The sequence below is a fragment of the Zootoca vivipara genome, chromosome 7, assembly GCF_963506605.1.
Source record: "Zootoca vivipara chromosome 7, rZooViv1.1, whole genome shotgun sequence".
In the NCBI taxonomy this organism is placed as follows: domain Eukaryota; kingdom Metazoa; phylum Chordata; class Lepidosauria; order Squamata; family Lacertidae; genus Zootoca; species Zootoca vivipara.
In genome coordinates, this window is record NC_083282.1 from 32,951,550 (window position 1) to 32,978,934 (window position 27,385).

Genomic DNA, 27,385 nt, shown 5'->3' on the forward strand with positions numbered 1-27,385 from the left:
TGGAAATTGCCTAATGGTGTTGGTTGTTGGGAGGGGAGATGGGGAGGATTTTTGATATGGTCCCATACAGCCACATTTTCCAAGACTTTAAAGTCTCTGTTCCTTAAAAATGGCAACTTCCCCTCTAATTGTAGCTCCAAAATGTGTTCAATGGCACTTACTACCTAGTAGCAAGGTTTCCAAATATCAAGAAACAAGGAGGAAAATTACTCTCCTGCTCCTGTGTTCTTAACAGGAGGCTGGACTGCAGGAAACAGCATGTGAGGAGATAAAAGGAATATGAACCAGGGACAGTAAACAACCTGGCAATCATAATAAGAAGACTCCCGCTGCATTACACAAAAGGCCTATAAAGTCCAGCATTCTGTTGTCATAGTGGCCAGCCGGGGGCTCATAGGAAGCCCACTAGCAATTTGGTGGGGATCAGTAACAAGCAAGCTTATTATTGCAGGTTAGGTGATAGAACATGGTCTTGGGCACAGCCTTAACCCAACCATCAAGGATAAGTGGATCCCAATCTACAAATCCCATATTTTGGGGGACAGTATGTGCTCATCTCAGACAGGCATTTTCACCACTCCACTAAAGGATGCTTAGAAGGAGCTTTGTAGGGAGATTGGTTCATGTGGTTCACATGGAAAAGAAAAGTGGATATAATACTGATAATCCACTCCAAATCCCGGAATGCCCATGCCCAGAAGTTTCACGTAGATATTAACACAGGAGCGTGGAAAGTTTAGGCAATGCAGCCCTTGGTTTAAAAAAACTTCCCCATCCCTTTTCTAGAGCCTCTCAGCAATGCAGGAACCATGGGAGTTCAATGCCCACAACCACTAATCCCGCCAGTCATTTGATGATAAGAGACAATTTACCACACACACACACACACAAAACCTTCATACTGCAATCTTATCTGGGGGTACGCCGTACTGTACTCATTTATGCTGTTAAGAACACATGTATAGAATTGTGCTTTAAATTGTTTTGGCTCTTATACTAACCAAACTTACTTGGAAATGAATCACTCCCCCCCCCCACCATGACTCACTTCCAAGTAAACATGGTTAGGGTGGGGCTGTTTCTCTGTACAATTTTGCCATTTGGAGTAAAAAAAGGTAAAGGTACCCCTGACCGTTAGGTCCAGTCGTGGACGACTCTGGGGTTGCACGCTCATATCGCTCTATAGGCCAAGGGAGCCGGCGTTTGTCCGCAGACAGCTTCCGGGTCATGTGGCCAGCATGACTAAGCTGCTTCTGGTAAACCAGAGCAGCACACGGAAATGCTGTTTACCTTCCCACCAGAGCGGTACTTATTTATCTACTTGGATCGGCAAGCCCTAGGCTCTGTGGTTTAAACCACAGCGCCACCTGCGTCCTGCTATTTGGAGTACAAAGTTAAAAAAGATAGAAAGAATGGGATTACATTTTTTTAAGCAGTTACATGCATTTAAGTATGTCATCATGAGGCAAATTCAGCCAGCTTGTTTCCATTAACAATACAGTATTTGCATTGCAAACTGGGACTCAAATCCTGTAGACTTGGTTAAATGATTGCAGCTTTAGTGAACAAGCAGGTGAGTTTGTTTCAGGATTGTTCTAAAAAGTAGCTTTGTTCATGACCATGCTGTTCTCTTGTCTATTGGGTGCTGTCCAGCTCACTACTTCATTTTTAAAATGACAATGAGCAGTGCTGGAAAACTTTAAGTCTTTAAGCAACAGCCTCTGATATTAAATCCCTTTCCTCTAACCTCAGATGTGTTAGCAATAGCTGTGGTTACTAAGCGCTAAGAGAAAGGCAATATGCACGTGTTTAGGTGTACTTTTATTAATTACTACTTATCTAACCTTTAATCTAATCTAATCTAAATACTGGGGGGGGGAATGCAGGGGTTCAGCATTGTTGAGCTGAATTCAAGGTGTGTTCCAACTGAAAATGAGTTAAGAGCTACTAGGTTTTTGTTTGTTTACTGGACAAATTCTTATTCTATTAATAACACGCCCCTTTAACAAATCTACTTTTCTGAGATTCAACATCTGTAAGGCCATCAACTAACCAGAAAAGAACTCTGGCTTGTTCCTGTGCATTTAACAGCAGCTTGGTCTGCAAGAAATCAGAAGTTGCCTCCTGCTAATGCTTGAAGCTGAAGCTGAGGTTTGCAACACAGTAGAGCAGGGGACCCCAAACTAAGGCCCGGGGGCCGGATGTGGCCCAATCGCCTTCTAAATCCGGCCTGCGGACGGTCCGGGAATCAGCATGTTTTTACATGAGTAGAATGTGTCCTTTTATTTAAAATGCATCTCTGGGTTATTTGTGAGGCATAGGAATTTGTTTTTTTTTTTCCAAAATATAGTCCGGCCCCCCACAAGGTCTGAGGGACAGTGGACCGACCCCCAGCTGAAAAAGTAGAGTAAAAAAAACAAAGGGAAAAGTGGCAATTCTTAGGTGCTGTATCTGTGTTGGGTTCTTTGGCTTTCTGGAATGATCCTAAAAACTTTTAGGCCTTTGAAGCCCCTAAGTCCCCAAGTATCACATGGCCTATGTTCATAGCATGGTGAAGAACTGGAAGAAACTATAAAGCAGACATAATGATTCCATCTCTTTGATTCCATAAACCAGTAAACAGGATAGCTGAGTAGTATAGCATCTCCTGTGTATGCAGAAGAGCCAAGGTTCAATTCCTGGCATCTTTAGGCAAGGCTGAGAGCGACCCCATCTGAAACCCTGGAGAGCTGCTGCCAGTCAGTGTAGACCAGGCACCCCCAAACTTGGCCCTCCAGATGTTTTGGGACTACAACTCCCATCATCCCTAGCTAATACGACCAGTGGTCAGGGATGATGGGAATTGTAGTCCCAAAACATCTGGAGGGCTGGGTTTGGGGGTGCCTGGTGTAGACAATACTAGATGGATCAATGGTTTGAAATTGTATAAGGCAGTTTCTTATGCTTCTGTATATCTGAATACAATATTTGCATGTGCATGGGAGGATATTCATAAATACTTTAATGCATTATGAGCATCCATGAATTACAGGCGAGGTGGTAAGTGCAGGTTTGTTTCTGACTATTCTGAGGTGAACCTCTTTATCTCAGCTGACTCATATTTCTAGTGGATGCATCAACCTGCCACAGAGTCAGCATTCTAAATCTCCTGGTGTTTGTATGACTCAGGAAACTGCAGAAATCATGTTGCCTGTGATCTACTAGGATAAACTGGAAATGGAGCATTCTAGTACAGTTTCAAAACTCATTTTGAGTAATGAAATGAGGGATTCGAGAGTGCCAGTTCAATACAATTTTTTTTGGTTTACATAAAAAATAGAACCACCAGATTTGATACATAGATACTACAAAAGTCCCACTGATTTTAGTGGACTTTATTGAAAGTAAGTTTGTATAGACTGCAACTTGATGATACATAGCTGGAAGAAAATTAAACTGAACCAAGTGGTACTTCCAGGTTAAAGGTAAAGGGACCCCTGACCATTAGGTCCAGTTGTGACCGACTCTGAGGTTGCGGCGTTCATCTCACGTTATTGGCCGAGGGAGCCGGCGTACAGCTTCCAGGTCATGTGGCCAGCATGACAGAACTGCTGACCTTCTGATCGGCAAGCCCCTAGGCTCTGTGGTTTAACCCACAGCACCACCCGCGTGGGTGCAACCTTCATCCCTTCCTCTCCTGGGAGAGACTCATCTGCAAAATCAGGGGCGCCAACTTGAATAATCGATCACAAGATGTTGCGCACACGAACATCATTTGATTGGCAATGGCTATTAATTTTGTGGGGGCCCCGGTCCCTTAAATATTTTAGGGGTGGGGCAAAGTGACCTCGGCCCCTGCATTTGGCTCCCATCCTGCAAGACCTTCAGCTGTTCCTGGGCTCCGGCTCCCACCAGCACACCACGTGCATACACGTGGCGAGGACTGCGAGTCTGGCAACACCTGGACGGCCACAGGTGAGCTAGCCAGAACCTCAACACGGCCGGTAAATTGTCAGGACTCAACGGGGGGGGGAGCCCAGGCGTCTCCCCAATAAGCTCACTAGGGCTGCCCCCCCTCCGTCCCACCTCGCCGCTCAGAGCCTTCAAAACAGCCCAGCCCGTCCCGCCGGGACTCTCGCCTTCTTCCCACGGCAGGCGCCGGAGGTCACCATCTCGCGAGAGCGCCTCGATCTCGCCCGGCGGATCCGCTCCGCTCTCGCGAGATCCCTCCGACAAGATGGCGGCGCGGTCTAGCCGCTGAGAGGAGCGGCAGGTGGAAGACGGTTCGGAAGGAGCGCTAAGCCCCCTCGGCCTACGGGGAGTCCCTGGGCGGCGGGCGGCGAGTGTGTGTGGCGGCAAGGGGGGATGCAGCCCGGAAGAGACCCCCCGCTGAGGCTCTGAGCTCGCCAAGCCCCCCGCAGCAGCGACTGCGGCGCCGCTTCTCCCCGCCGGGGCCCCCCAGCGCCCGGAGCCGCCGCTGGCGATGACCGGAGAGAAGTTGCGCTCGCTGCGCAGGGACCACAAGCCCAGCAAGGAGGACGGGGACCTGCTGGCGCCCGGAGAAGAAGAGGCGGCAGCCGCGCCAGGCAGCGGCGGCGGGGGCGCCTTCACAGGGGGCCGGCCGGGGGCCGGCAAAAGCGGCCGCGCCGGGAGCCACCGCATCTTCACCACCAACCACCACCGGCTGCCACTCAAGGGGGGAACCGGCGGGTCGGCCGCCGCCGAACTGGACAAGAGCCCGTCGGCGCAGTTCCCCGTGCACGAGTGCGTCTTCAAGGGGGACGTCAGGCGGCTGTCGGCTCTGATCCGCACGCAGGGCATCGGTCAGAAGGACAGCCACGGTAAGCGGCCACCCTGGGAGAAGGTCGAGCATCCCTGGGCCTCCCCGGAGTTAAGGAAATCCTCCTGCCCGGTCTCTCGAGCTCCGTTTTGTTTCCAGCGCGTTCTCAGCGCGCTGTGTGTCTAACGCCCCCGTTATAGGCGCCTTGTGTTTCCCCCTCCGCTGGTCATCGCCCTTATTATGTGTTTTTCGGCACTGCATCTCCCCATCCCGATCTTTTCTGCAGTGGCGGGGGACGGCTGCGCACCGGCTTGCTACCGGTTAAACCTCTCTATCCGCGATCATCTTATCCTAGATGTGGATCGACCTGAGATCTCTCTTCACCTCCCTTGGCACCTGTGTCTGCTATTACGCTTGGGCATCTCACGCCCTAAACCGATCCTGACCCAGTAAAGAAGCTTTAGTTCAGAAAGGCTTCTGGAGCGTCATGTCTAATGGGGGGGGGATGTTAATAAGCCTGTTTTAAAAAGCACGAAGTAAGTGACAGAACTACTGCTATCCCAGTTCTTAATGTGATAAGAAACTTTGATCAAACCTGTGTATGTGTCATAGCTGCCAAGTCCTCCCTTTTTTTAGGGAAATTCCCTTATGCTTCCTCACGAGAAAAGGGAAAACTTGGCAGCTATGGTATGTGTATATGCACACGTATGCTTGTTTAATACGCTTTAGAGAGGAATTGGCTCCTGTGCTGATTTCTAAATTGCCTACAAGAATGCTGATGGGGCAGTGTACTTCCTGAACTTGAAAAACATATTATGCTTTTATTTTATCCAGTGGAAATTGGAGTAAAGGTTGACGACTCACTTAGTCATTGGCTATCCGAATGAATACAATTTCCCTGCCTTTGAAGGCGGAACTGGAGGAATTATTTTTTCATGTAAACAAAACAGCTAATGTGTATAGGATCTCTCCTTTCTCTCAGAGTGGATGTACCAATCAAAAGTGCAGACATGGTTATTTTCCATCCACCCCCCTCTATTTGTGATGCTTCTGATTCTTGTACAGGCCTGTGTGAGTCTAATAACAATATACAGTACTTTGAAGTATCATGTTAGTTCTGAAGTAGGAATGAACACTTTCTGATCTGAAACAGTTGTAGTCAACCATAGTTGTTAGCAGAAATGCTTCCTTTACTAAGAGATTCCCAATGCGCAAATAGTGTTATTTGGGGAGGCTCTTCTGCTGCAGTCAGATGCACCTTCGGAAGTACTACCTGTTGAATTCATTGCATTCTGAGTTATATTGGAGTACAGTACATGCAATCTCTTCTCTCTCTTCCCATTGGAAGGACCTTCATATAAAACAAGGTTGGGGAACTTTTGGCCCTCTAGATGTTTCTGAGCTACAACTCCCACCAACCCCAGCAAGCATGGCCAGTGGCCAGGGATGATGGGACTTATAGTTCAGAAACATCTGGAAAGCCAGAGGACAAAGCATATAGATTAGGAACTATTCCTTTACATCAAATGCACCCTGGCATTTTGAGGTCTTTGGTCAATAATATATCACAGGGACTAAGGTAGGCATAGGCAAACTCAGCCCTCCAGATATTTTGGGACTACAACTCCCATCATCCCTGACCACTGGCTAGGGATGATGGGAGTTGTAGTCCCAAAACATCTGGAGGGCAAAGTTTGCCTATGCCTGGATTAGGGAAACAAAGGTGATTTTCTTTCTTTTTATTAAAGATTTCTTAGTTTACAAAAATACATGCATTGTCTCTTTTTTCAAGTTATGTTTTCCACAGATTAGTTTCGTTTGTTGTGAGACATTAGTGTTGCATGCACAAAGGTGATTTTCTGTTGGGTAAAAAGCTCAGATTGCTATTACAGTGAAGACCTGGCAGCATGCATTTTCTTGTTTAGAAATTTCCCCAGAAAATTATGCCCCAGGATGCCAAAAAATAATCGGTTGGAGTTGTAATGAACTTCAAACTGCCCTTCAGAGCAAAAGCTTTACAATCAAAACAGTTTCAGAACAAAAGAAATATTTGGAAAGATTGTTTCGCACATAACAAGATGATTTACCAGTAGTTGTAACCCAGGGAGCTTGATAATCAGATAGACTAGCCTTTTGGTTAGACTAGAGATGGCTTAATGTGGTTGAATCTGACCTGCCTTGTTGTACTAGTGTGTGTTAGAACATCTGACAGCCACAGAGAGAGAGAGAGCTGCATGTGCAATGTTTATAACACTGCCCTGGGTTAAATCAGCACTGCTGAGGCTGTGTGCACAATGATATTCCAGCAAAAACTGACCCCTGATTTTTAGCCTATTGCACATTTTCATCAAGTAATTAAATCTGCATGTATTACTAAAAATAGTCTTAAAGAAAAGTGTTTATATGTTCTGATTTATATACAGCATCTCACATCTTGTGCAAGGGGAGACAGAGGGTTATATTCCAGGGGTGGTGTGTATGTGCAAAAATGTGTACAGTATAGTCAAACCACTCCCTTGGAAACACCCCCATGCTAGCAATCTTACTTTTCGGAGTCGGTGTGTCAAATGGGTCTTAAAATCTGCCCCCCTTAACAAGGCAGAAAGCTTTTAAGCTCTTTGCCTTGCTTACTGGGCTCTGGCTGGCCCTTGCAAGATCTCATGTAGTCACCTGTGTTCCTGCGAAATCTTCCCAGAGCCTCCCAGAACCTGGTAAGCAAGCGGAGAACTCAAAAGTTTAAGCTCTCCGCCTTCCGTGCATTTAATTTGTGCAAATTCAACTGGCTGGCTGTCAACCACGTAAAATCAAAACGTAAGTTAAATGTGTCAGTTGTGAATGACTATTATAGTGTGAGAGAAGGGGAAATATATCTTCTAAGATGTTGCTTGTCATTTATAACTTGTATGAACAATTAGACAATATTTTAATAAACTGCTGATTGATCAGCGGCATGAGCTATCAGCAGCTATTACGGATATTATTAACTGGGGGCAGGTTATTTTATGTGACCATTGGTTGAATCCCTGCTCAAGTACTGTCACTTGTAAAACCTCTTCTCCCCCAGTGAAACCCTTGGGGGGAGGGCTCAGCAGATACCCAAGAACAGCATGCAGAGAAGGAGTGGGGAGACAATTCTGTCTGGCAAACTACAATGCTTGTGCAGATGGCATTTCATCACAGTTCAATATTGGACACCACCCTTAGGGTGGTATAAGCGTCCTGCTTATCTTATCATTCTTGTTTGATTTTTCCAGCCATTGCATTTCTTAACTGCCATAAAAATAAAAGTTAAGGTTCTGAAGCAGCTGATTTCTCTGTCCAGTGTGAAATTCTGTACAAGTATATTGCAACAATACAATACTCATTATTCTGTTTTTACATAACTGTAAGCTGTAATATTTTATAGTAATTATGTATTTTGAGTGACTTCAAGCTCTCTGGTTTTCATTAAGGTACTTCTAATAACATACCTTGTCTGTAAAACTGGATCAATGCAATGAATAAATAAAACGTGCTGTTTAATTTTTTATTAGAATATATCCCTTATGTGTAGTGACCTACATACATCAGTTTTGATAACATTGGAGACTTTACGGGCCTTAATTAATTTAGAGTGACGGAATGTCACTTGGTTTCTTTCTTTTTCTTTCCAATATTCTTTAATTATTCCTGTCCTCTTAATTGCCCAGGAGTAAAACTGAAGATTGACCCAATACAGATAATGTATCAAAGTGAATTGTCATATGATTTAACACTGCTTATTCTTTATTGTCAAATTTACAATAGTAGGTTTGCTATATTTAACTCATAATTGATTTTAGGATCATTTATCAGTGTGAAACTTGATGTTTTATTCAGTCTGATTACTGATTTAAAATCTTTTTTGTTTGTTTATTCGTTTAAATAGGAAACACTCCTTTACATCTTGCTGTGATGCTGGGGCATAAAGGTTGGTAAGACTTCATTTATATTTGCTAAAAAAATATATGTTTGCAGCATCAAACGTAGCAACTAGAGTCTCCAGATCATATTTCTCAAAACACGGAAAAAGGAATAACAGAGCACACAAGGGGAGAATTCACCTTCTCACAGCTTTCCCTAGATCATGGTGGTCGTGGCTGTTGGGAACTGCAGTTGGATAAAGGAGAAATACATCTCATTCACAGAGCTCATGTGAAAATGCAGCCAGTGCTGTTTTACTGTGAGCTGGGGGCATGGTCACACTTGTGCTTTTCAGTGCCCTTTGCTTCTGAATGGCAAGAGCTGCTCAGAAGGTTATGGGGAGGGGAGTTCCCTGCACATGTCTACCACGCCCAGTCCTGAATCCTTGCCATTATTACTTTATTGCAAGGGGCAAGAAGGCGCACGGAGAAAAGGGTCCGTATTGCCCCTTGCTTGTCTTGCTTAAGAGAATATTCCAAGTAAATTGGAACAAAGTTTGGTAGGCAGAGAAGCTATGAGATGCTATTCAGAACTATCTGCAAAAGTTCAGAAAAATTAATGAAGGCTGCTGCCTTCATTTCATTTTCTCCAGATCCAGTCAAGTTAGGAACCAGGCTAGTTATAATAATTGGTCCTAAAAGCTAGAATATTAATAATGGAATAAGACTGTTCCCTCTTTTAAAATTAAAGGAATTCAACAAAGGCCATATCAGAGCTTTTGTAGAGCAGGGGACTGTGGACTATGAGAGAGGCTGTTTCAGAGAGGATAAGATAGCTACTATCAGGTGCACAAGCGCCTTCATTCTCTGTTCAAGCCCTACCAGTGCAACATAATGCAGTGTACATTGCTGGCAGATGTGGAAGCTTCTAACCCTCTGCCTCTCCAGTTACTGAAATGCCTTTTCAGTATTAAATAGGTGTTGGATAGAAGATTCTCAGGTTATTAGAAATTTGTAATGCAGACCCTGCAGAATAGCTCAGTCAGAAGAACATTGGGCAAAAAGGTTCCTGCATTTGCCAGTTAAGCAATTTTAGTGGAAAGTTCATTTATTATCCCGAAGGCATTGCTGTCATAACAATCAACACTGAAAGCGGATATTCTTTGGGAATTGATTCTTGGATTAGTAGATCCCTTACTGTGAAATCAGTTGCTCTCCATTAACTTCCTTTCCACCCTTTACCCTCAGACTCCAGGATCAAACTGGTTTATGAGGCTCAACTCTGTATAGAGCCACTACAGTCTGTCTTGTGCACTTAGTACCCTATTGTCAAATGACCTCAGCAAAATTGCTTTGTCTTCCCTTTTCTACTTATCCTTGACTTTACTGCTTTTGATACTGTTGATTACCCTCTTGTGCCTAACACTCTTCATGCCTGAGGTTTCTCTGACTCTTCCTACTAATCTAATCACTCTTTCAGCATTTCCGCTGGGGAGAAGCTCTCACTTTCTGCTTTCACCCTCTCAGTCTGATACCTAAGATTCATTCTACGTGCTCTGTTATCTTTCCTCTGATTTGCATTGCGTGTGCCTTTTTTTTTTTTTGCCAATGTCACCACCCCACCCTCTTGTTGATTTTTGTGCTACTCAGGTTTATTTGATTCCTTTCTCTCCTTTGCACCCATATTTAGTCTTTGCACCAGAGCATCTTATTTTAAGATACTGTGGCTTTAGTGGGTGGGATGTGTTTGACTGCCCTTTATGTTGGTTGGCATCCGCCTGTCTTGGGAGGCACTGGAAGAGTACGCCATCAAGACTAAGTCAAACCATTGGAAATCAATATGGGAGAGGCATGTTTTGTTTTGGGTAGTTGAAAGTGTCTGGTTGTGCTGATGCAGGTGTACCATGGCTTTTATTTTGTTTTAGGTTTATATTTGTTTCATTTTAAGTTGTTTTGAGTTTACTTTTTTTGTTTAAAATGGCAGCTTTTATTTCTTGTTCAAGTAGAATAGCAGTGTAGTATAGGATATAAAGTTCTTTGTAATTCCCAATTAATTTAAAACTGTAAGCCATAAGTGTTGTCTCCATTCCTCATTTTCCACTGGACTCGTTGGTTTACTTGCCTAGTTAAGATATAGCGCCAAACAATCCCATCTGCTCAGTGTACTTTGTGCGATGGGGACACTGCTCTGGGGACTCTGGGAATTGCTGAAAGTCTGTCTACCTCCCTGTCCTCCTGATGGAAGCCTCTGTTGCAGGCATAGGCAACCTTGGCTCTCCAGATGTTTTGGAACTACAACTCCCATTATCCCTGACCACTGCCCCTGTTAGCTAGGGATCATGGGAATTGTAGTTCCAAAACATCTGGAGAGCCAAGGTTGCCTATGCCTGCTCTGTTGGATCAAAGAGACTTCTGTCAGCAGAACAACATCATTTGGATACAACTCAAACACTAGGTTGTATCTAGCTGTGACTGCAAGCCTAACCCCACTTAACTTGTGAGTAACTACCATTGAATTCAATAGTCTTCTGAGTAGATATAGTTAAGAATGCAGCCTGAGTAATAGAACAGATGTATTGAAGTCACATTCACTTAATGTTAGCCATGAGTATGACTTACTTAAATACCACCCAATAGATTTTGCTTTGCACCAAATGCTACATAAATGGTTTCAAATACAAAATAGGTCATTGGTTAGCTTGATTTTATGTGCTGCTCAAACTTCAGTAAGTTCAAAACTTGTTTACATCAGTATTTTTGTCAAACTGTTAAGTGGCTTTTCACAGAGAAGCAATCTGATGGTCTTATTTGGAAAATAATTATTGTCTCATACTTTGTTATAGAATGTGCCCACCTGCTTTTGGCCCACAATGCTCCTGTGAAAGTGAAAAACGCTCAGGGATGGAGTCCTCTCGCAGAAGCCATCAGCTATGGAGATAGACAAATGAGTAAGAAACTGTCACTCTGGTTGTCTGGACATAAATACAGGAAATCCATTTAGTCATTAAGATCAGCTTACTGCAAATTGTGACTGAAATGTGCAGATCATGAACATCTGATCTTGAGATCTTTTTTAAAGGCCAGTGCTCATGTTAGGCTTTGCTGCAGATTGTCTGGGATAATTCCAGGCCTAGCTCAAGCTGCTCACATTAGTGATTCAAGCCTTAAATGATCTAGGCTCCAATTTTCTGTTTTTATTATTGTATTTTAAATTGCTGTAGCCTACCCTGGGACCTCATAGTGAAAGGCAGTTAATAAATTGCAACAACAATACCAATACAGTGGTACCTCTACTTACGAATAACTACTTACGAATGTTTCTACTTACGAACAGAGCTCCGTCCGCCATCTTGGGTGTGGTTTAGATAGGATTTTTTCAACTTACGAATGTGCGTTCGGAACGCATTAAATTCGTAAGTAGAGGTACCACTGTACTAGGATAGGTGCAAGGGTAAAGCTGTCTACCACTTAACTATGGTTATTAGATCAGGAATTGCTCACAGGAGCTTTCCTCCTCATTCATCTATTATCCCCAGTCATAATCATAGTTTAAGGTTTATACTGGCACTAGCAATAAGTATGACTAAATCAAGAGTGGCATTGTACTTTTGTTATTGTTAGGTAGGAGTTGGTCAACCAACAAGTGTTGAAATCTATGCTGTTTGGAGTTCTTCTTTAAGAAGGCAGTGTGGTGGTGCTATATTATCCTGCTTCTCAACTGAAACGTTCCCAAATTTTAAAAAACTGACTTGCTTGTTTTACCTTGCTTCTCAAGCTTTTGTAAAGACAAAGTCTTTCATGACTTATGAATAACATTTTCAGTTCAAATATAAACTTTTAGTTTTATTTGGCACAAATTACTGAGTGTTTGATTTAAGATGCAAGTTACTCTTGCTTAATATAACGTACGTATCAATTTTTTATTTATTTACATGTATCGTTCCAAAGCTATATTTACAACTTTTGCATTGCTACTTACATATAATGTTCAGGATGGGTGATTTATTCATTTAATTATATACAAGTGCAACAGAATACGGCATATGAAATGTTACGCTGTAGGTTAGCAGCTGAGTGTGCCTGATCAATGGTGTGTTGATGTACAGCTCCAGAACTTAAACAAGGGACTATTTTAAGCATAAGGAGCATTAGCATTATGGTCAAAGCTGAGAGGAGCATGTTTGTACCTGAATTTGGAAATGTCTTAATGAAAACTCCTCTACAGAAGCCCCAAATTGCTGTTTAAATTCCTTCAGAAAACAGTCTGGGAATTGTATGCCAGAGGTTTTGAAGAGGAAACAACATTGCTGTAACTGCATCATTTCCAAAAGGCAAACTCTCAGGAAAAGCACACATGTTGGCTTTGTGTGTGTTTATGAGACTCCGAATGATCTCCGATCCAGATTACTGATTAGATCACACTTTCAGTAACACTGGAACATCTAGTATTCTGAGATCTTTCACTTGCCCCTATGAAAGCTTTGTATATTTTTCTCTGAATGGTAGTATATGGCTTATTGTTGTCAGTTTACTTGATTGAATTTGTTTTATTTACTGGTATTTATTTGACAATACTTCTTACGTAACAAAAAGCTCGAAAAACTACCGGTACTAATTGACCAGAGCCGGCTCTGCCATTAGGCAGACTATGGTGGCTGTCTCAGGTGGCAGAAGCCCCCAAAGTGCAGAAGCAGCGCTGGTATCATCCAAAATTATGTGAAATCTTGTGGAGGGTGTAAGATCTTGTGCGATTTCAGCAGGATCTCACCTGTAATTGTCGCTGATGCTGATGCTGCTTCTCTGCCAGCAGTAGAGGCGGCAGAGTGAGTGAATAAGTGGCACCACCACCAGCAGGTATGGCAGTAGGGGCAAGACAAGGTGGCACTTCCTGTTTTGCCTCAAGCTGCATAACAGGACACACCGTCCCTGCAATTGATGCTGATTTCTCTTTTGCCACCAGCCATTACTAAAGGTTGTAAAGGCAGCTCCCAGCTTAGTGGATGCTTAACATGATTGCCTTTATATTGGACTTACAGTATATTTATTTAGTTACAGCACTACTAAGGAAACTGAAACAACAGTCTAGGGAAAGTGTTGAGGAAAAGCGACCTCGGTTATTAAAAGCTCTGAAAGAGGTAAGTTTGTAAGGATTTTCCCATCCATTATTGGAGAGTATGGAGTCATTATTTTTCAAACAATTTGTGTGTGATTGCCATTGTGTCTTCATTAAGTGCAAACAACTCAACACAGGCCTTTATTTCTGGGAATTGCTGGCTGAATTACATATTGCTTGCTAGTTGTGTCTTAGAATGACTGAAAATAGGTGACTTACCTTGCAGCAGTTACCCCTACCTAGTTAGAGAAAGAGTTTGGTGACTGGATGTGGCCTATGGGTTGTATGTTCTAAATTTGGGGTGTAGAGTTTTAGTGTTAAGTCTCTGCTATGGATCACAATTTAAAAATTAAGCTTCATTGTGAAAAAAATTATGTTTCTATTTTGGTTTTAAAGTCAAGCTGGGTTCATAATGCTTTGTTTATACTGTATGTAGCTTCTGCATTTTGAAGTTACAGTGAAATTGGAAGCTGATGTAAATATGTTAAAATATTTGAATAGCATTTAAACTGTGAGCCAGAGATCAGTTCCTAACATACCATAATTATTGATATAAGGAGAGACACAGTTTCCATTTGAGGGAAGGAAAAACTGCATTTGCACAGTTTCCATTTGTCATGCTAATTCCCATGGACAGAGAAGGCCTGTTTTGGAACTGGGTACATAAACTGGGTACATAAACTCAGTGGCTCCAATTCAAAGCAGGTTTTTCTGTTACATCATGCGTTCTCCAGCTACAAGGGCTGCTTCTGGGTATTCCTCACCCATGTACTTTAAGAGGTGCCACAGGTTCCTCATTTTGTTGATCTGGCTTAAAGTTGTAAAGCTTAGCTAGCATTTCATGATTAATTCCCTTGCTTCAGAAATAACTAGTTCTTCAGAAGAATGGCTTCATATAGCGATTATTATCTTGCACAGAAGGATGTTTTCTACAAACATAAGCTCTCAGTTAAGGAGCAGCTATCAAAAATTATCACCTACACTGACTGCTTTCAAAGGAGAAATGTATTGCTAAAAAAATAGTTATTCTTTGAAAAATCAAACCAAGCTGTTGTAGTTGTAGTAGTAGAATAATTTACACATTATATCTGATTGCAAGGTTAGGTCGATTCAGATATTGTATAGTTTGGGCTGTTATTATGAGTGTGTTACTTCTGTAATTCAGTAGATAAAACAAGAAAAACGAATTTACACTTTTTCTTCTTCTTTAAAAAGCTGTTAATGTGAAAGGTGTGCAAATCGAATCTTCAGTTAATACACACATACTCCAAAGTTTAGCATGTCCAAATGAAAGTTATGGTTGCTAGCATTTCCTGGGTGGGTGGACATGAAAGTCGTCATCAGTTTATTAACATTTAACAGAAATCCTGTTTCTCTCCAGCTAGGTGACTTCTATCTTGAACTTCACTGGGATTTTCAAAGTTGGGGTAAGATTTTAAAGATTTTTATGGAAATCATAGAATTTGTAGAGTTGGAAGGGATCACGAGAGTCATCTAGTTCAACCCTCTGCAATGCAGGAATCTTTTTGTCCATGACCCTGAGATTAAGAGTATTGTTCTCTGCCGACTGAGCTATCCAGTCTAAATACTTATTTCTCCAGAATAGACTTTTTATTTGGAATGATTGGATTTTCAGCACTCAACAGGTTGTAGATTAAAAAATTCCTTCAGTAGCACCTTAAAGACCAACTAAGTTTTTATTTTGGTATGAGCTTTTGTGTGCATGCATAGTTATGCAAAAGCACAAACATAGTTGGAATTTAATCCAGACATCTTCTACAAATCGAAAGGTTCTTTCTGTTCACAGATGGGACTCTGATCCCGTGGGGACTCGTGGCTGGGTTATACCTGCAGATGGAAGGAAAATGTAATTTTTGCTGATTTCCCCTACATGCCCAGTTCCACTTCCTACACTGTTTCAGAAGGTCACCCAACCTTTTGGATCATATTTTCAGGGGGCATAGGGTGCTGCAGAGGAAAAGAAGAGTCTCCTCCCTGCAGGACCATCAAGTAGTTTGAGTTCCACCGAAGACATCTGGATCCAGCCCCTTTGTGTTTGTTACTTTTTGTAGTGCTTGATGGTGATGTAATATTTCTTGATCCTCGAACCATGGTTAAGAGATTGGGAGCATTCTCTAGATTCCCTGTAAACTCAGTCACCATTCTGGCAGCCACATTCTGGATTTGTTGTAGTTTCTGGGTAACCCCATGTGGAGTGTATTGCAGTAGTCCAAGCAGGAGATAACCAGAACATGCACCTCTCTGGCGAGGCAGAGTGGTGCAGGTAGGGTCAGGCAGGTAGGGTCTCAGCCAGTGTACCAGATGGAGCTGGTAGACAGCCGCCCTGGACACAGAATTGAGCTGCCCCTCCGTGGACAGCTGAGCATAAAATATCAAAAGTGCTTTCCTGCTTGTCAGAATTCAAACAACTGAAATGTGTTTTGCCACTCTTTGGTGGAAGAGATTACACTCTTTAAATCAGTTACAGTTCTATCGGCTTCAATTCTAGTGGAGCTGTTGGATCAGACTGAAGGCCTGTCTAATCCAGCATCCTGCTTTCCACAGTGGTCAACCTCTAGGAACCCCATAAGCAGGCCATGGAGCAACAGGCCCCTTGTGTTGTTAATCTGCAGTGACTGGTATTTGGAGGAAGGGTGCCTGTGGGCATTGCATGCAGTGGCAGAGCTTCATGCTCCAGCACCCGGGGGTGTGGAAAGCAGGCGGGGCGGGGCTGGCGCACGTCCTGGGGGCGTGGCACTCAGCACGGGTGGGGGACAGCCGCGATGGCACCCCACCGGGATTGCGCTGCCGAGGGTGGTGCGCTCCCCCCGCACTCCTCTTCCTCCGCCAGTGATTGGGTGTACTATACAGCTATCATGATTAATAGCTTTACAGATGGCTCTGTTTTAGTTGCTTTGTTGGGTGTGTTTATATATGATTTGGTTGATAGTTTTTATTTTGTGTGCTGTATGCTGAATGGATACATTAGAAGGACATTAATGGTAACAGGGTGTCATTTTTACCCTAAATGCAGTGCCTTTACTTTCCCGAATCCTGCCTTCTGATGCATGTAAAATATACAAACAAGGTATAAATATCAGGTAAGAATAGTCTTCACCTTGGAAGGGTTACACCGGGGATGGAGAACCTGTGGCCCTCCAGATGCTACTGGAATTCGACTCCCATGATCCTTTACCACAAAGCATGCTTACTGGGGTTGATGTGAGTTGTAGTTAACATCTGAAGGACTACAAATTACCCATCCCTGGACTATACTAAACGTAATGATGTTTAAATATTGAGTTTTAATTCTATTGCCAATGTCGTCATGTATTTCCAAATTTCAGACCCTGTTGTGGTGTGGGTGAAAAGGATAAGATGCACATTCACAGAGCCTTTTGATCTGTGTTTCCTCTGCAGTCGCCTTAATGTTCCAAAACGTTGCCCTGCAGAGTGACATCCAACATAGTGCAAGGAGTTGCAACTAAGAGGGGAAATTGCACAGCCACCTGCATGTGTGGAGTTGGGCTCATGAGCTTGAACAACTGTACAAGTATTGGAGTTTATTACAAAAAACATTATTTAAAGAAGATAAGTCTACAAGAGTTACCAGTGGTCTGCATAGCTGTGATTACCTGTAGCCGAATATTGGCATAGCTGCCTGTTAGGTGATTGGATGATTCTAAACAAGTGAAGATGACTTTGGGTTTCTTTTTAACTAAAGATGTTGCTATTTAAGCAGGTTTTTGTCAAAGGGAAATTTCCACGTCTTGCTAACTTTTAAATTAAATGGAATATATATTCTGTGTAGTACTGAAAGAAGCAAAATAAACTCTTCAGTCTGGCTACATACTTAATCTAATGGGAATTTTGCACTACCTTCTTATCTGAGTGAGATTTCAGCACTACTGTTAGCTGTTAAAATTCACCTTATTGTACTGTGTGTGGAGAATTTTTCATATACAGGAATTCTCTATTCAGACATGTACTATCAGCAAGTTTGTTCTTCTGCTAAAGCTAAACTTCTCAGACTTACCTGCTTTGATCTTGTGAATTCACTAGAATTCTCTGAACAGAACTTGCATAGTAGTGGTGGCAGAAGTTCTCTGTTGTAGGAATATTTTCTCTCTTTTGGTGGAGACTCAAAAGATTTGATAGGACAAGATATTGTTGTCTATTTTAGGTTGTACGCAATGAAATGCACATGGAAGGGAGTGAGCTGCCCCATCCCTGCCTCTCCCAGCAGTCAGGAGAACTTGCTGGGCTGTAGCACAGGATGCTGTGGGGAAAGCAGGCAAGGGAAATGATTGCTGAAAATTGGGTAGAGGTATCTTGTAAGCAGAAGCTCTTCTTGCTGAAGGTGGCCACACAATTTTTGCTTGCTTCTGTCACATTTTAGCCCATCCCATTCAGCAGATGGTTAAAAGTCATTCCAAGGGTTGTAGGTGACCCTGGTTGTGCAGGGTTCTAAATTACTCCATGAGCAGTAAGTCTACTCTATAAGTAGTAAGTTTACTCCATGAGTAGAGGAGGCTCCCTGCTTCATACTTCACCCTCTTCTTTTGGAGGGTGATGGGCAGAGTGATACAAGGGGCAGATCTTAGCACACTCATCCCTGCTTGTATGTTGCCTTTGCACACAAATAGCACACCCAGACAGGGCTGATCTCTGGTTCAAATATTGCTTCTAAAAAAAAAAAATATCTCACTGGTTCCTTGACTTGTACAATTTTGCGAACTAATATTCTGGATCAGCTGAAGTATTGGAATGTTCCCCTCCCCCAGGCTTGACACAACACTCATAGATTTTACTGACATGAAGTGCCAACGAGGGGACTTGAGCTTCATTTTCAATGGTGACGCTGCACCCTCTGAATCCTTTGTAGTTTTAGACAACGAACAAAAAGTTTACCAGCGAATACACCACGAGGTAAGCTGCAGCACCGCAAGTAAAATATTTCACAACGCTACACAAAAACAAAGCAAAATATGTTTCCTGCTGTTTTGTGCCCCAAATAAATGATTTGTTTTTAAAAATGTACAAGGTAGTTGCAAGATAGTGTTAGTCTGGTATCAGACACGTAAGGCTGCAGTCCTCTGTGCCCTTACTTGGGAACGTTTCCATTGAACATAGTAGACATGTATGGAGGAGGGCTATAATTCCACTGCCGTTTTTTCTCTTATGTTTAATATTGCCTTGCAGGATACGTAGTTGGTTAACAGTTCTGCTGCAAACAATATTAAACCCCTTTTCTGTATAGATTGCTATTGTCCTCCCAAAATATATTTATTACTTACGTAGCAGTGACAGTAATATGATGTACATCTAGGGTTTGAGAATTCAGAAGGCTGCAGAAGACTAATTTACACTGAAGGTTTCCAAAGGGAACATGTGAATGTGTAGCTTTAGAAAGAAGCTGAAATCAAATGGAAAGTAATCTTGTACCTGAGAATGTATATCAGTGGGAGACATGGTGTACTCATACTTGCAGTGGTTAAGACTGCTACCTAATGGAATTATTACTGGAAGGCTTCTGTTTATTTCAGGCAGAAATTGGACAGGGAGAGGATAACAAATCTGTTTAAATAATTTGGGTTTTTAAAAAAACCCCAAACCACAGAATTATATTGTTGCTTTTTCAGGAATCTGAGATGGAAACAGAGGAGGAAGTTGACATTTTGATGAGCAGCGATATTTATTCAGCAACATTATCAACCAAATCAATCACCTTCACACGTGCCCAAACAGGATGGCTTTTTCGAGAAGATAAAACAGTAAGACTTTTAAATAACTATTTTAAGACATCTATCCATCCTGTGCTAGTGTGCCCTAGACAAAATGGCTGTAAGGCAGGTGAAATGTGGGACAAACATATAGGCTGTCAGTTTTGCTTTCCCAGTCATCCGGATTGGGAGAAGGGTGGATGTTAAAAGTTACGGTTATAAGAAAAAATAGTGAAATATATAGAAACGAGACATTAGAGGCAAGGACATAAGCAGTTGGCAGGTAGGCAATAAATGAAAAGACTAGATGTGTTTCAGTAGAAGTTTTGCATTTTGGCTCAAATGTGTTTTATTTTTGTGTGTTTGCAGGAAAGGGTAGGAAACTTTTTGGCAGACTTCTACCTGGTTAATGGACTTGTCTTAGAATCAAGGAAAAGACGGGAACATCTCAGTGAGGAAGATATTCTTCGAAACAAGGCTATTATGGAAAGCTTGAGTAAAGGTGGAAACTTGATGGAACAAAATTTTGAGGTACAGTTAAAAGTTCTGTTTAAATTGAACCGTTAACAACAGATGGCCTTTTACTGGCCTAGTTCACACGTAATGCTAAGCCAAGCCATTGCTGAGTGTGAATATGCAAGTGTGCAGGTACTCACAGCAGAAATCGCGATCACTTTGGTCCACTCCCTGTCCTCTTGCTGCCACACTAGCTCGAGCTTCAGCCATGGCCTGGCTTAGCATTACAGCCAAACCTACGCACATGGTATGTCTTGTTCAAGACATTCCAGGAGTTATAGCCAAGGTTTGCTCTTGTCCTGATGCTTGTGATTTATCTGGGGGAGACAAAAAGTATTTCTTTAGCAGGTGGCTATCCTTAAGAAATGCTTATATTTTTGTGCACAGCTCTTCAGGCATGCTAACATGTGTAGACTTCTGCTTCATGCCTAAGTGATTGGTTGTTGTTCATTTCTCAGGAGTGCAGTGTTCTAATTTTGGACTAGCCCCAATTTACTCTTCTTCAGATTGGCAAATGTTGGAGAAAGCACGAGACACAGATGTTCTTTTAGACAAGATGATGGTAGCTTACTAAGTAGTAAAGTGCTTTTGATTTACAAATAATTCCCATTTGTTTTCTTTAACAGCCTGTCAGGAGGCAGTCCCTTACTCCACCTCCACCAAACACAATTACATGGGAGGAGTACATATCTGCTGAAAATGGAAAGTGAGTATTAAATACATATAGTGTGTGTATATAGCCGCTGCTACGTATATACTTAATGTTTTCAAAACATAATGGGGTGGATCAAGTCTTGACATGAATTGAGGTTCTTTTCACAGGACACTCCACTGGGAGGAGGGAGATTATTTTTCACCAATTCCTCCTTTCCTGTGAAATGTCACCCAGGAGGACCTTCTAGGACAGGGGTCGGCAAATTTTTTTAGTCGTGGGCTGGTCCACTGTCCCTCAGACCTTGTGGTGGGCCGGAGAAGCGGCACGAGGGGCGGGGGAGCTGGAAGAAGAGGCGAGGGGGGGCAAGTAGTTCTTCTCCCCAGCCCCAGCCGCTGTGCTTACCTTCCCAGGGGCTGCCACCGCCACCCCTTCTCATGGGTAGGCAGAGTGAGCTTTTTCAGCAGGGGCCGGTCCACTGTCCCTCAGACCCTCAGGCCGGACTATATTTTGAAAAAAAATATGAACTAATTCCTATGCCCCACAAATAACCCAGAGATGCATTTTAAATAAAAGGACACATTCTACTCATGTAAAAACATGCTGATTCCTGGACCGTCCGTGGGCCGGATTTAGAAGGTGATTGGGCCACATCCGGCCCCCGGGCCTTAGTTTGGGGACCCTGTATGAGACCATTCTTCCTATTGCTGCAGTAAAGCCTTATTAATTTGAAAACAGAAATATCTGCTTAAAGTTGCACACACAGGTTTTAGACTGACCCCAATGCGTTTAGGTCCCATTGATTTCGATGGTGTAAAATCAATCCTTTTCTCACAGGAATCAAATATGTCCTTTATATTTGGTGTGATTTATCTTGAAGAAAAGTAGTATGATAAGATTACTAGAGCTAAAGCAGCTATCTCGAATTTGGTCAATATTAGTGGCATCAAATCAAAGCCTTTTTCATCCTAGATTTTAACTGTGTCAACACTACTGTTTAACCCTCAATTCATGCTCTTCTCTTTGTTTTAATAACATCTTAAACTGATTATATATGCCTCATTGTTTTTACTTTTTCACATGCTTGACCAAATCAGAAGTGGTCTCTTCATTTTGGACTTTCATGGGTTTGGGGTGAAATGGTAATGAAGGCTTGACTAAACATAAGATGACAAGTCTCTAATATTGATGGACTTGGAGAGCTTTGGATGACTGGAGATTTTTCAGATGCCTCAACATGTCCTTACTTGCAAATTTTGGAATGCAATATCTTTCGTAACACTATTCAGAGGGTTGGCTCCAGCATTCCAGCAGCATCTCCAACTGGAGAGGGTGGGGGAGGCCTTTTTGCCAATTCCTCCCACCCTCCCACAGCCCCATGGAAAAATGCTCTGGAGGGTGGGAGACACCCAAAAATTATCCCACCATGGAATATGGCACTGTGGGCTTCATGAGGAAGATGAGACTTTTGCTGGATCTCACTTCCTTCCAAGGTTTGAGGGAGCCCTTCTCTTTGTGGAAAGATAACTCTGGATCCAACCCAAAATTTACAAGTTTAAATGTAAATATTAAGGAACAGTTCTAAGTTTCTAAACAAAATTGCACTCAAGGAAGACAGTCTGTTTCAGTATGAATTTCTTCCATATTTACACATTGGTCCAGCAGAAGTTGTTTGATCACAGAAATTAGGAAGTAATATGCTGGTATCTATTCATTTTTTTTAAAGGCTTCCACACTATTTCCATTCTAGTTTCCAATGGCCAGTATCCAAAGAACTGTGAAACTAGTTCTCATGACCATTGGGCTCCATGTCACACTTGCAAAATGTTTTTGAAATGGTATGAGGGTTTGCTCTTCAAAGTCAAAAGACAAATCCCCCTTGGGCTCATCTGAATAGCTTTTTAGATCCTAGTCCTAGATTCTTAACTGTGTGAAATCATATGGCCAAAGTGTGTATGTGTATTTATATTTTTCTCTTTTTTACAAACTTCTATTCAGTTGCTTTAATCTGTTAGTGCCTGGGCAGCTTGCCCAATTTGGCAGTTTGTGCTATCTGAACTTTTCCAGGCTTCGTTAAACAACTTCTGTTAACCTGTTTTCCTGCACAAGAGAAATGCATTCCAATTTCTTATTGTTTTTATGAATTATGTCTCTAGGGAGGTTTTAATTTTTATTTTCTTTAACTTAGAGCACCTCATTTGGGTAGGGAACTGGTCTGCAAAGAAAGCAAGAAAACATTTAAAGCCACAATAGCCATGAGCCAAGAATTTCCTCTAGGAATTGAATCGTAAGTCTCAAACTGTCCACTACAAAAGTTTGTGAAAGGGCATGTGATGAATCTAAAATATGCTGATATGTATAAAATTTTGCTTGTTCCAAAGACTGCAGTATAATGCATTGCCATAGAATGAATGGAAAAACATGTTGCCTGCCATAGGTTCACCTTTACAGTGATCCAATTTTGTTGTAGTTTCTCCAATATTCTTAAATGTAAAGTTCTCCAATTTTATCCAGACATCTCAAGTCCTCTGTATTCTGTTCTCAAATCTGAAAAGAAAAAAGAAAAGAAAAGAAATGTGTATGATTGATTTATTCTGCATCTACGAGCCAAAGAGCTTTCCATGTTTTGGCAGATTTGTCAAGTAGAAGAAAAATCTGGGGTGAAGGAGGTTGAACTTTGGCTAGTAGGATTGTGGAACAAGGAATAGGAATCGTAAGGGTGGGGTTGAAGTTACGGAAGATAATGAACCCCTGTAAGAATGGGCACTGGAGGCCTTGTAAGCAAGATGTTGGGTTCTGAATCCTTTCAGTGGTGTACCCATACTAGTACATTCATTGTACAGTGGTACCTTGACATATGAATGCTTCGACTTCCGAAGGTTTCGACTTACGAAGTCGACAACCCCGGAAGTCCTTTTGCCGCGCGTGTGTTCTGCACCTGCGCAGAAGCGCAAAATCGCGCTTCACACATGCGCAGAATGGGCGCTTCGACATCCGAAAACCTTGACTTACGAAGAGCGCCGCAGAACGGATCGTCTTCGTAAGTCGAGGTACCACTGTACTTCTGATCTGAATAAGTTAGCCACTTAACATCAATGCTGTGGAGGAGATGTGAAAAAAATGAATGACAGATATTTGGAATAATTCAGGTGAATATATAGTGACTTGGAAAAGTCTAGTTTTTGAAGTGTGATGCTTTTCCAGATCTCTTATTATTTGTGTGCCCTGATGAGAAGTTTTCCAACATCTCTAAAGATGTTGTTCTCAGTCCCTAAACTGGAATTTTTGGAAGAGTCTTCCTGTTATGATTCAAAAGGAAGCTTGTTTTAAGCTTGAAGCTTTACTACTGGAGTTCTTAATAAGTTTTAGTTTCAAAACCTATTGAAATCCTGAGATGCAAAACTCACCTAACAGAAAATAAATGAGTGCTAAAACTCAGTTTTACCCAAAGTAGAAACAACCTGGAAATCCTCCCACCAAGTCATTTGAAGCCTGCTGCAGTTTGGATGCTCAGTTGTGACTATCTCTGAGCTGCATTGGACCAAAGTTATATGAGACTATTTAGCTTATTCTTTCTTCACCTACATTGTGCTAACAAAAATGGTTCAATGTAATTACTTGATTTGATTCAGTGGCCATGAACAATAGCATCTTTCCCTCGGCATGTGTCTTGGCTCGGTTTGCAGTGATTTGCTGAGATGACATCTCTCTTTTTCTTACAGTGCACTGATTAGGAGTGTGTGGGTAAATCCTAAAGCTGCTAAGAGATGAAATTGTTACGTATGTGTGTGTGTTTTCCCCCCCTCCAGGTTATTGAATGTTTTAGAAGTAATTGCACCCTTCAAGCACTTTAACAAACTGCGGGAGTTTGTGCAGATGAAACTACCACCAGGTTTTCCTGTAAAGTTAGGTGAGCTGTCAGTTTGTATTTCATCAATTAAAAGTGACTGTCTGCCCTGCCAAGAGCATGGATTGTATTTAAAAGTCTTTTAATCTTTGTGGTGAGAAATGCAGTGGGCTTTCACTCAGGCTTTAACAGGAAGATAGTCAGATCCTGGAGAGAAGCTAGCATGCCACTTCATAGTGTACTGAGTGGAATGTACACAATAATAGAAAGTGAAGTTATTGCATGTGTAGCAAAAGTAGGCAACATAGGAAACACATTTAGCATTTGGAGATACAGTGTATATGGAAGGGAGATTAACCCTTTTCTGCATGCCCATAGTCTCTGATGAAAATCACTTGTTTTCTTCATAGTCTTACTTCAAAGCTAGTGAATTTAGCCAATGAGAAGTGTGGCAATAGAGTAAGGCTGGAGACAGCATTTCACAAGAGGCAAAAGTGGTTTAATATCTTAGGGCATTGTCCCCTCTGATAAAGCAGGCTAGTAGGTTTTCCCAAATATACAAAAACCTGCCAAACTATTTATCCAAAATCCAAAAACGGGATGAGTACACACCACAAGCAACGATTCAGTTTTCTTGAACAAAATTCATCTGCCTGCTACCCAAAGTTTCTGCAGAAGCTTACTGGGTATCATAGAAAACACGGAAGTCACACAGTCAGTGCCCAGGGATTTGCTTTGTTATGATGATACAGAGTTAAACCGAGTTTGTCAGTGCTTTAACATTGTTGGAGGCTAACATTGTGCTCTTTTCTTAACAAATGAGAACAGTGAGGAGCGCAAGTATTTGCTAGAAGTGTGAACAGAGTTGTACAATGAACATTTTTTAAAAATATATTTTCACTCTGCCCCTTAAGGGCAAGCAATCTCAAGCTACTTTACAGTAAGTTAAAAACAATCTACACATATCCCTCCAGAAAGGACCAGAACCACTGTGAACAGTGCCTCCAACCCCTCCTCTGATATGCTGTTCCAGACAGATTACCAGGAAGCTGAGCAAGTGGGCTGGTGAATCCTTTTCTGCCTCAGAAATGCCCTTTTCCCATTGTGCCTTGTGCCTTTTCTAATCTCCCAATCCTTTGCTCTGTTCCTCCTAGATATACCTGTATTTCCAACCATCACAGCCACTGTGACTTTTCAGGAGTTTCGCTATGATGAGTTTGATGAATCAATCTTCACAATTCCTGATGACTACAAGGAGGACCCTAGCCGCTTTCCTGATCTCTAACTTAACTGGAAAGTTGGGAGTAAATAAAAAGAAGAAAATACCAGCATGTCACAGGGAGACGGGGAGAGAGAGGATGCAGATAGCCCACAGACATCTGTCTAAAAGTGGGTGAAGTACGAAGGGACAGAACTCGCTAAAATGAATCCAGAAAGGGAACACACCGTGAATCTCAATCAGTTGTACCATATAGCAAGCATCCATCTAGTGTCTAAACGAAAGCTGGTCTCCTGCTGTGTCACATGCATTTATACATCCAGACCTGCAAGCATGATAGCCTGGCACCTCAGTAAGTTCCCCCTGCCCCCCCCAAAAAAACTTACATAACAGCTATAAGGACTGTAATTTGTTCTTCTTTTTTTTTTTTACGTTTTTCGGTAATAAAAGCACTCTTGGACCATTAGCATAAAGAACTAAAATGTCTTACCTGGCTATTAGCCCTTTAAAATACCCATCTTACTTAAGCTGCTCTTATAACCTTCCTTCAAGCATTGTTTTCATATATTGTAAATTCTGTAATATTTGTCAGTAAATTGAGCATATAGTAGAAGGAATTGCTTTTCTGCAGACGAATGAACCAAATGGTAAGCATTTAAACAGTTGCATTCATTTACTGCAATACGTTTCAGAATTAGAGCCTTCACTCTGCAGGGAATAAGGTACCTCGTTTAGCACCTTAGTGCAATTCATTGTGGTGCTATTCATATTCTCTCCCCCCCCCCAGCAACCTATCATTTCTCCAGTGAAAGTTGTTACTAATATATAAATCTGCAGATATCCCATCTGCCTACCCCACCCAAGCTGGTCAGAAATGTCCTTGCTGTGTTGGTTGAAGAGCATGCTTGGAGATTATTAAACACCCCGCAGGTTGAATCACTGACATTCTTTTGGGTTCCTCAGAGTCATAAAAGCTGCCCATCAAACCTACTAAACTTGTATTTGTTATCCAGTAGTATTTGGGAATATACTGAATATATTACTACAATAATCTTGGTTTATGCTTTCATAAACCTAGATGTGAATAGGGATTGCAATAGATTGGGCGGCGGCGGGGGGGGGGGGTTCAAAAATGAAAGTACAAGAATAATTAAGGTATTTCCAGCACGGGTAGCTACAGAAAGAAGAATGTTCATTTTTATTCAGAAGGGTTTGTTTTGTTTTTTTAAAAAAAATTAGAATCTTCATATGGTTCCACTGTATGAAACTTGAAGATAAACTAGCCTTTTTGGTCTACTGGAAAGAATGTGTCCAGAATTGTCAGTACTATGTTCATTTGTATTCCAAAGCTTATTAGCTTCCAGTGATGTGTAAATGTACAGAAATGTAAATATTTTCAAAGGTATATTCTTTGTGCAGTCTAGTCTTTTTTTCTTCTTCTTTTGGAAACTGCTCAAGTCACTTTCAGACTTAAGCCACTATGCTAGTTCACACACCCAGTGCTGGTGATAACTTGGAATGTCAAATGGGCCGAGGTGAGTCATAGTGCACAGTAAAACCAGGCTCTTGAGCCACATAAGCTTTGCCAGGAAAAAGGTTTCAAGCATATTCCCAAGTCCTATAGCTTTGTACTGTTGCAGTGTGCAGAGAGGAAACTCACGAGAAGAAAAATCTT

General features: G+C 42.0%; 1 protein-coding gene across 1 annotated transcript; it reads left to right on the forward strand.

The window, feature by feature from the left end:
* Positions 1-4,212: 4,212 nt before the first annotated feature.
* Positions 4,213-27,115, forward strand: ANKRD13C (ankyrin repeat domain 13C). The gene is made up of 13 exons (XM_035124120.2): positions 4,213-4,820; positions 8,667-8,708; positions 11,484-11,588; positions 13,690-13,775; positions 15,135-15,180; positions 16,788-16,854; positions 18,538-18,682; positions 19,396-19,527; positions 19,846-20,007; positions 20,619-20,698; positions 22,833-22,931; positions 24,454-24,554; positions 25,646-27,115. Exons 1-13 carry the CDS (start codon positions 4,463-4,465, stop codon positions 25,774-25,776), a joined length of 1,554 nt encoding a protein of 517 aa, XP_034980011.1. The 5' UTR covers positions 4,213-4,462; the 3' UTR covers positions 25,777-27,115.
* The last annotated feature ends 270 nt before the right edge of the window (positions 27,116-27,385 follow it).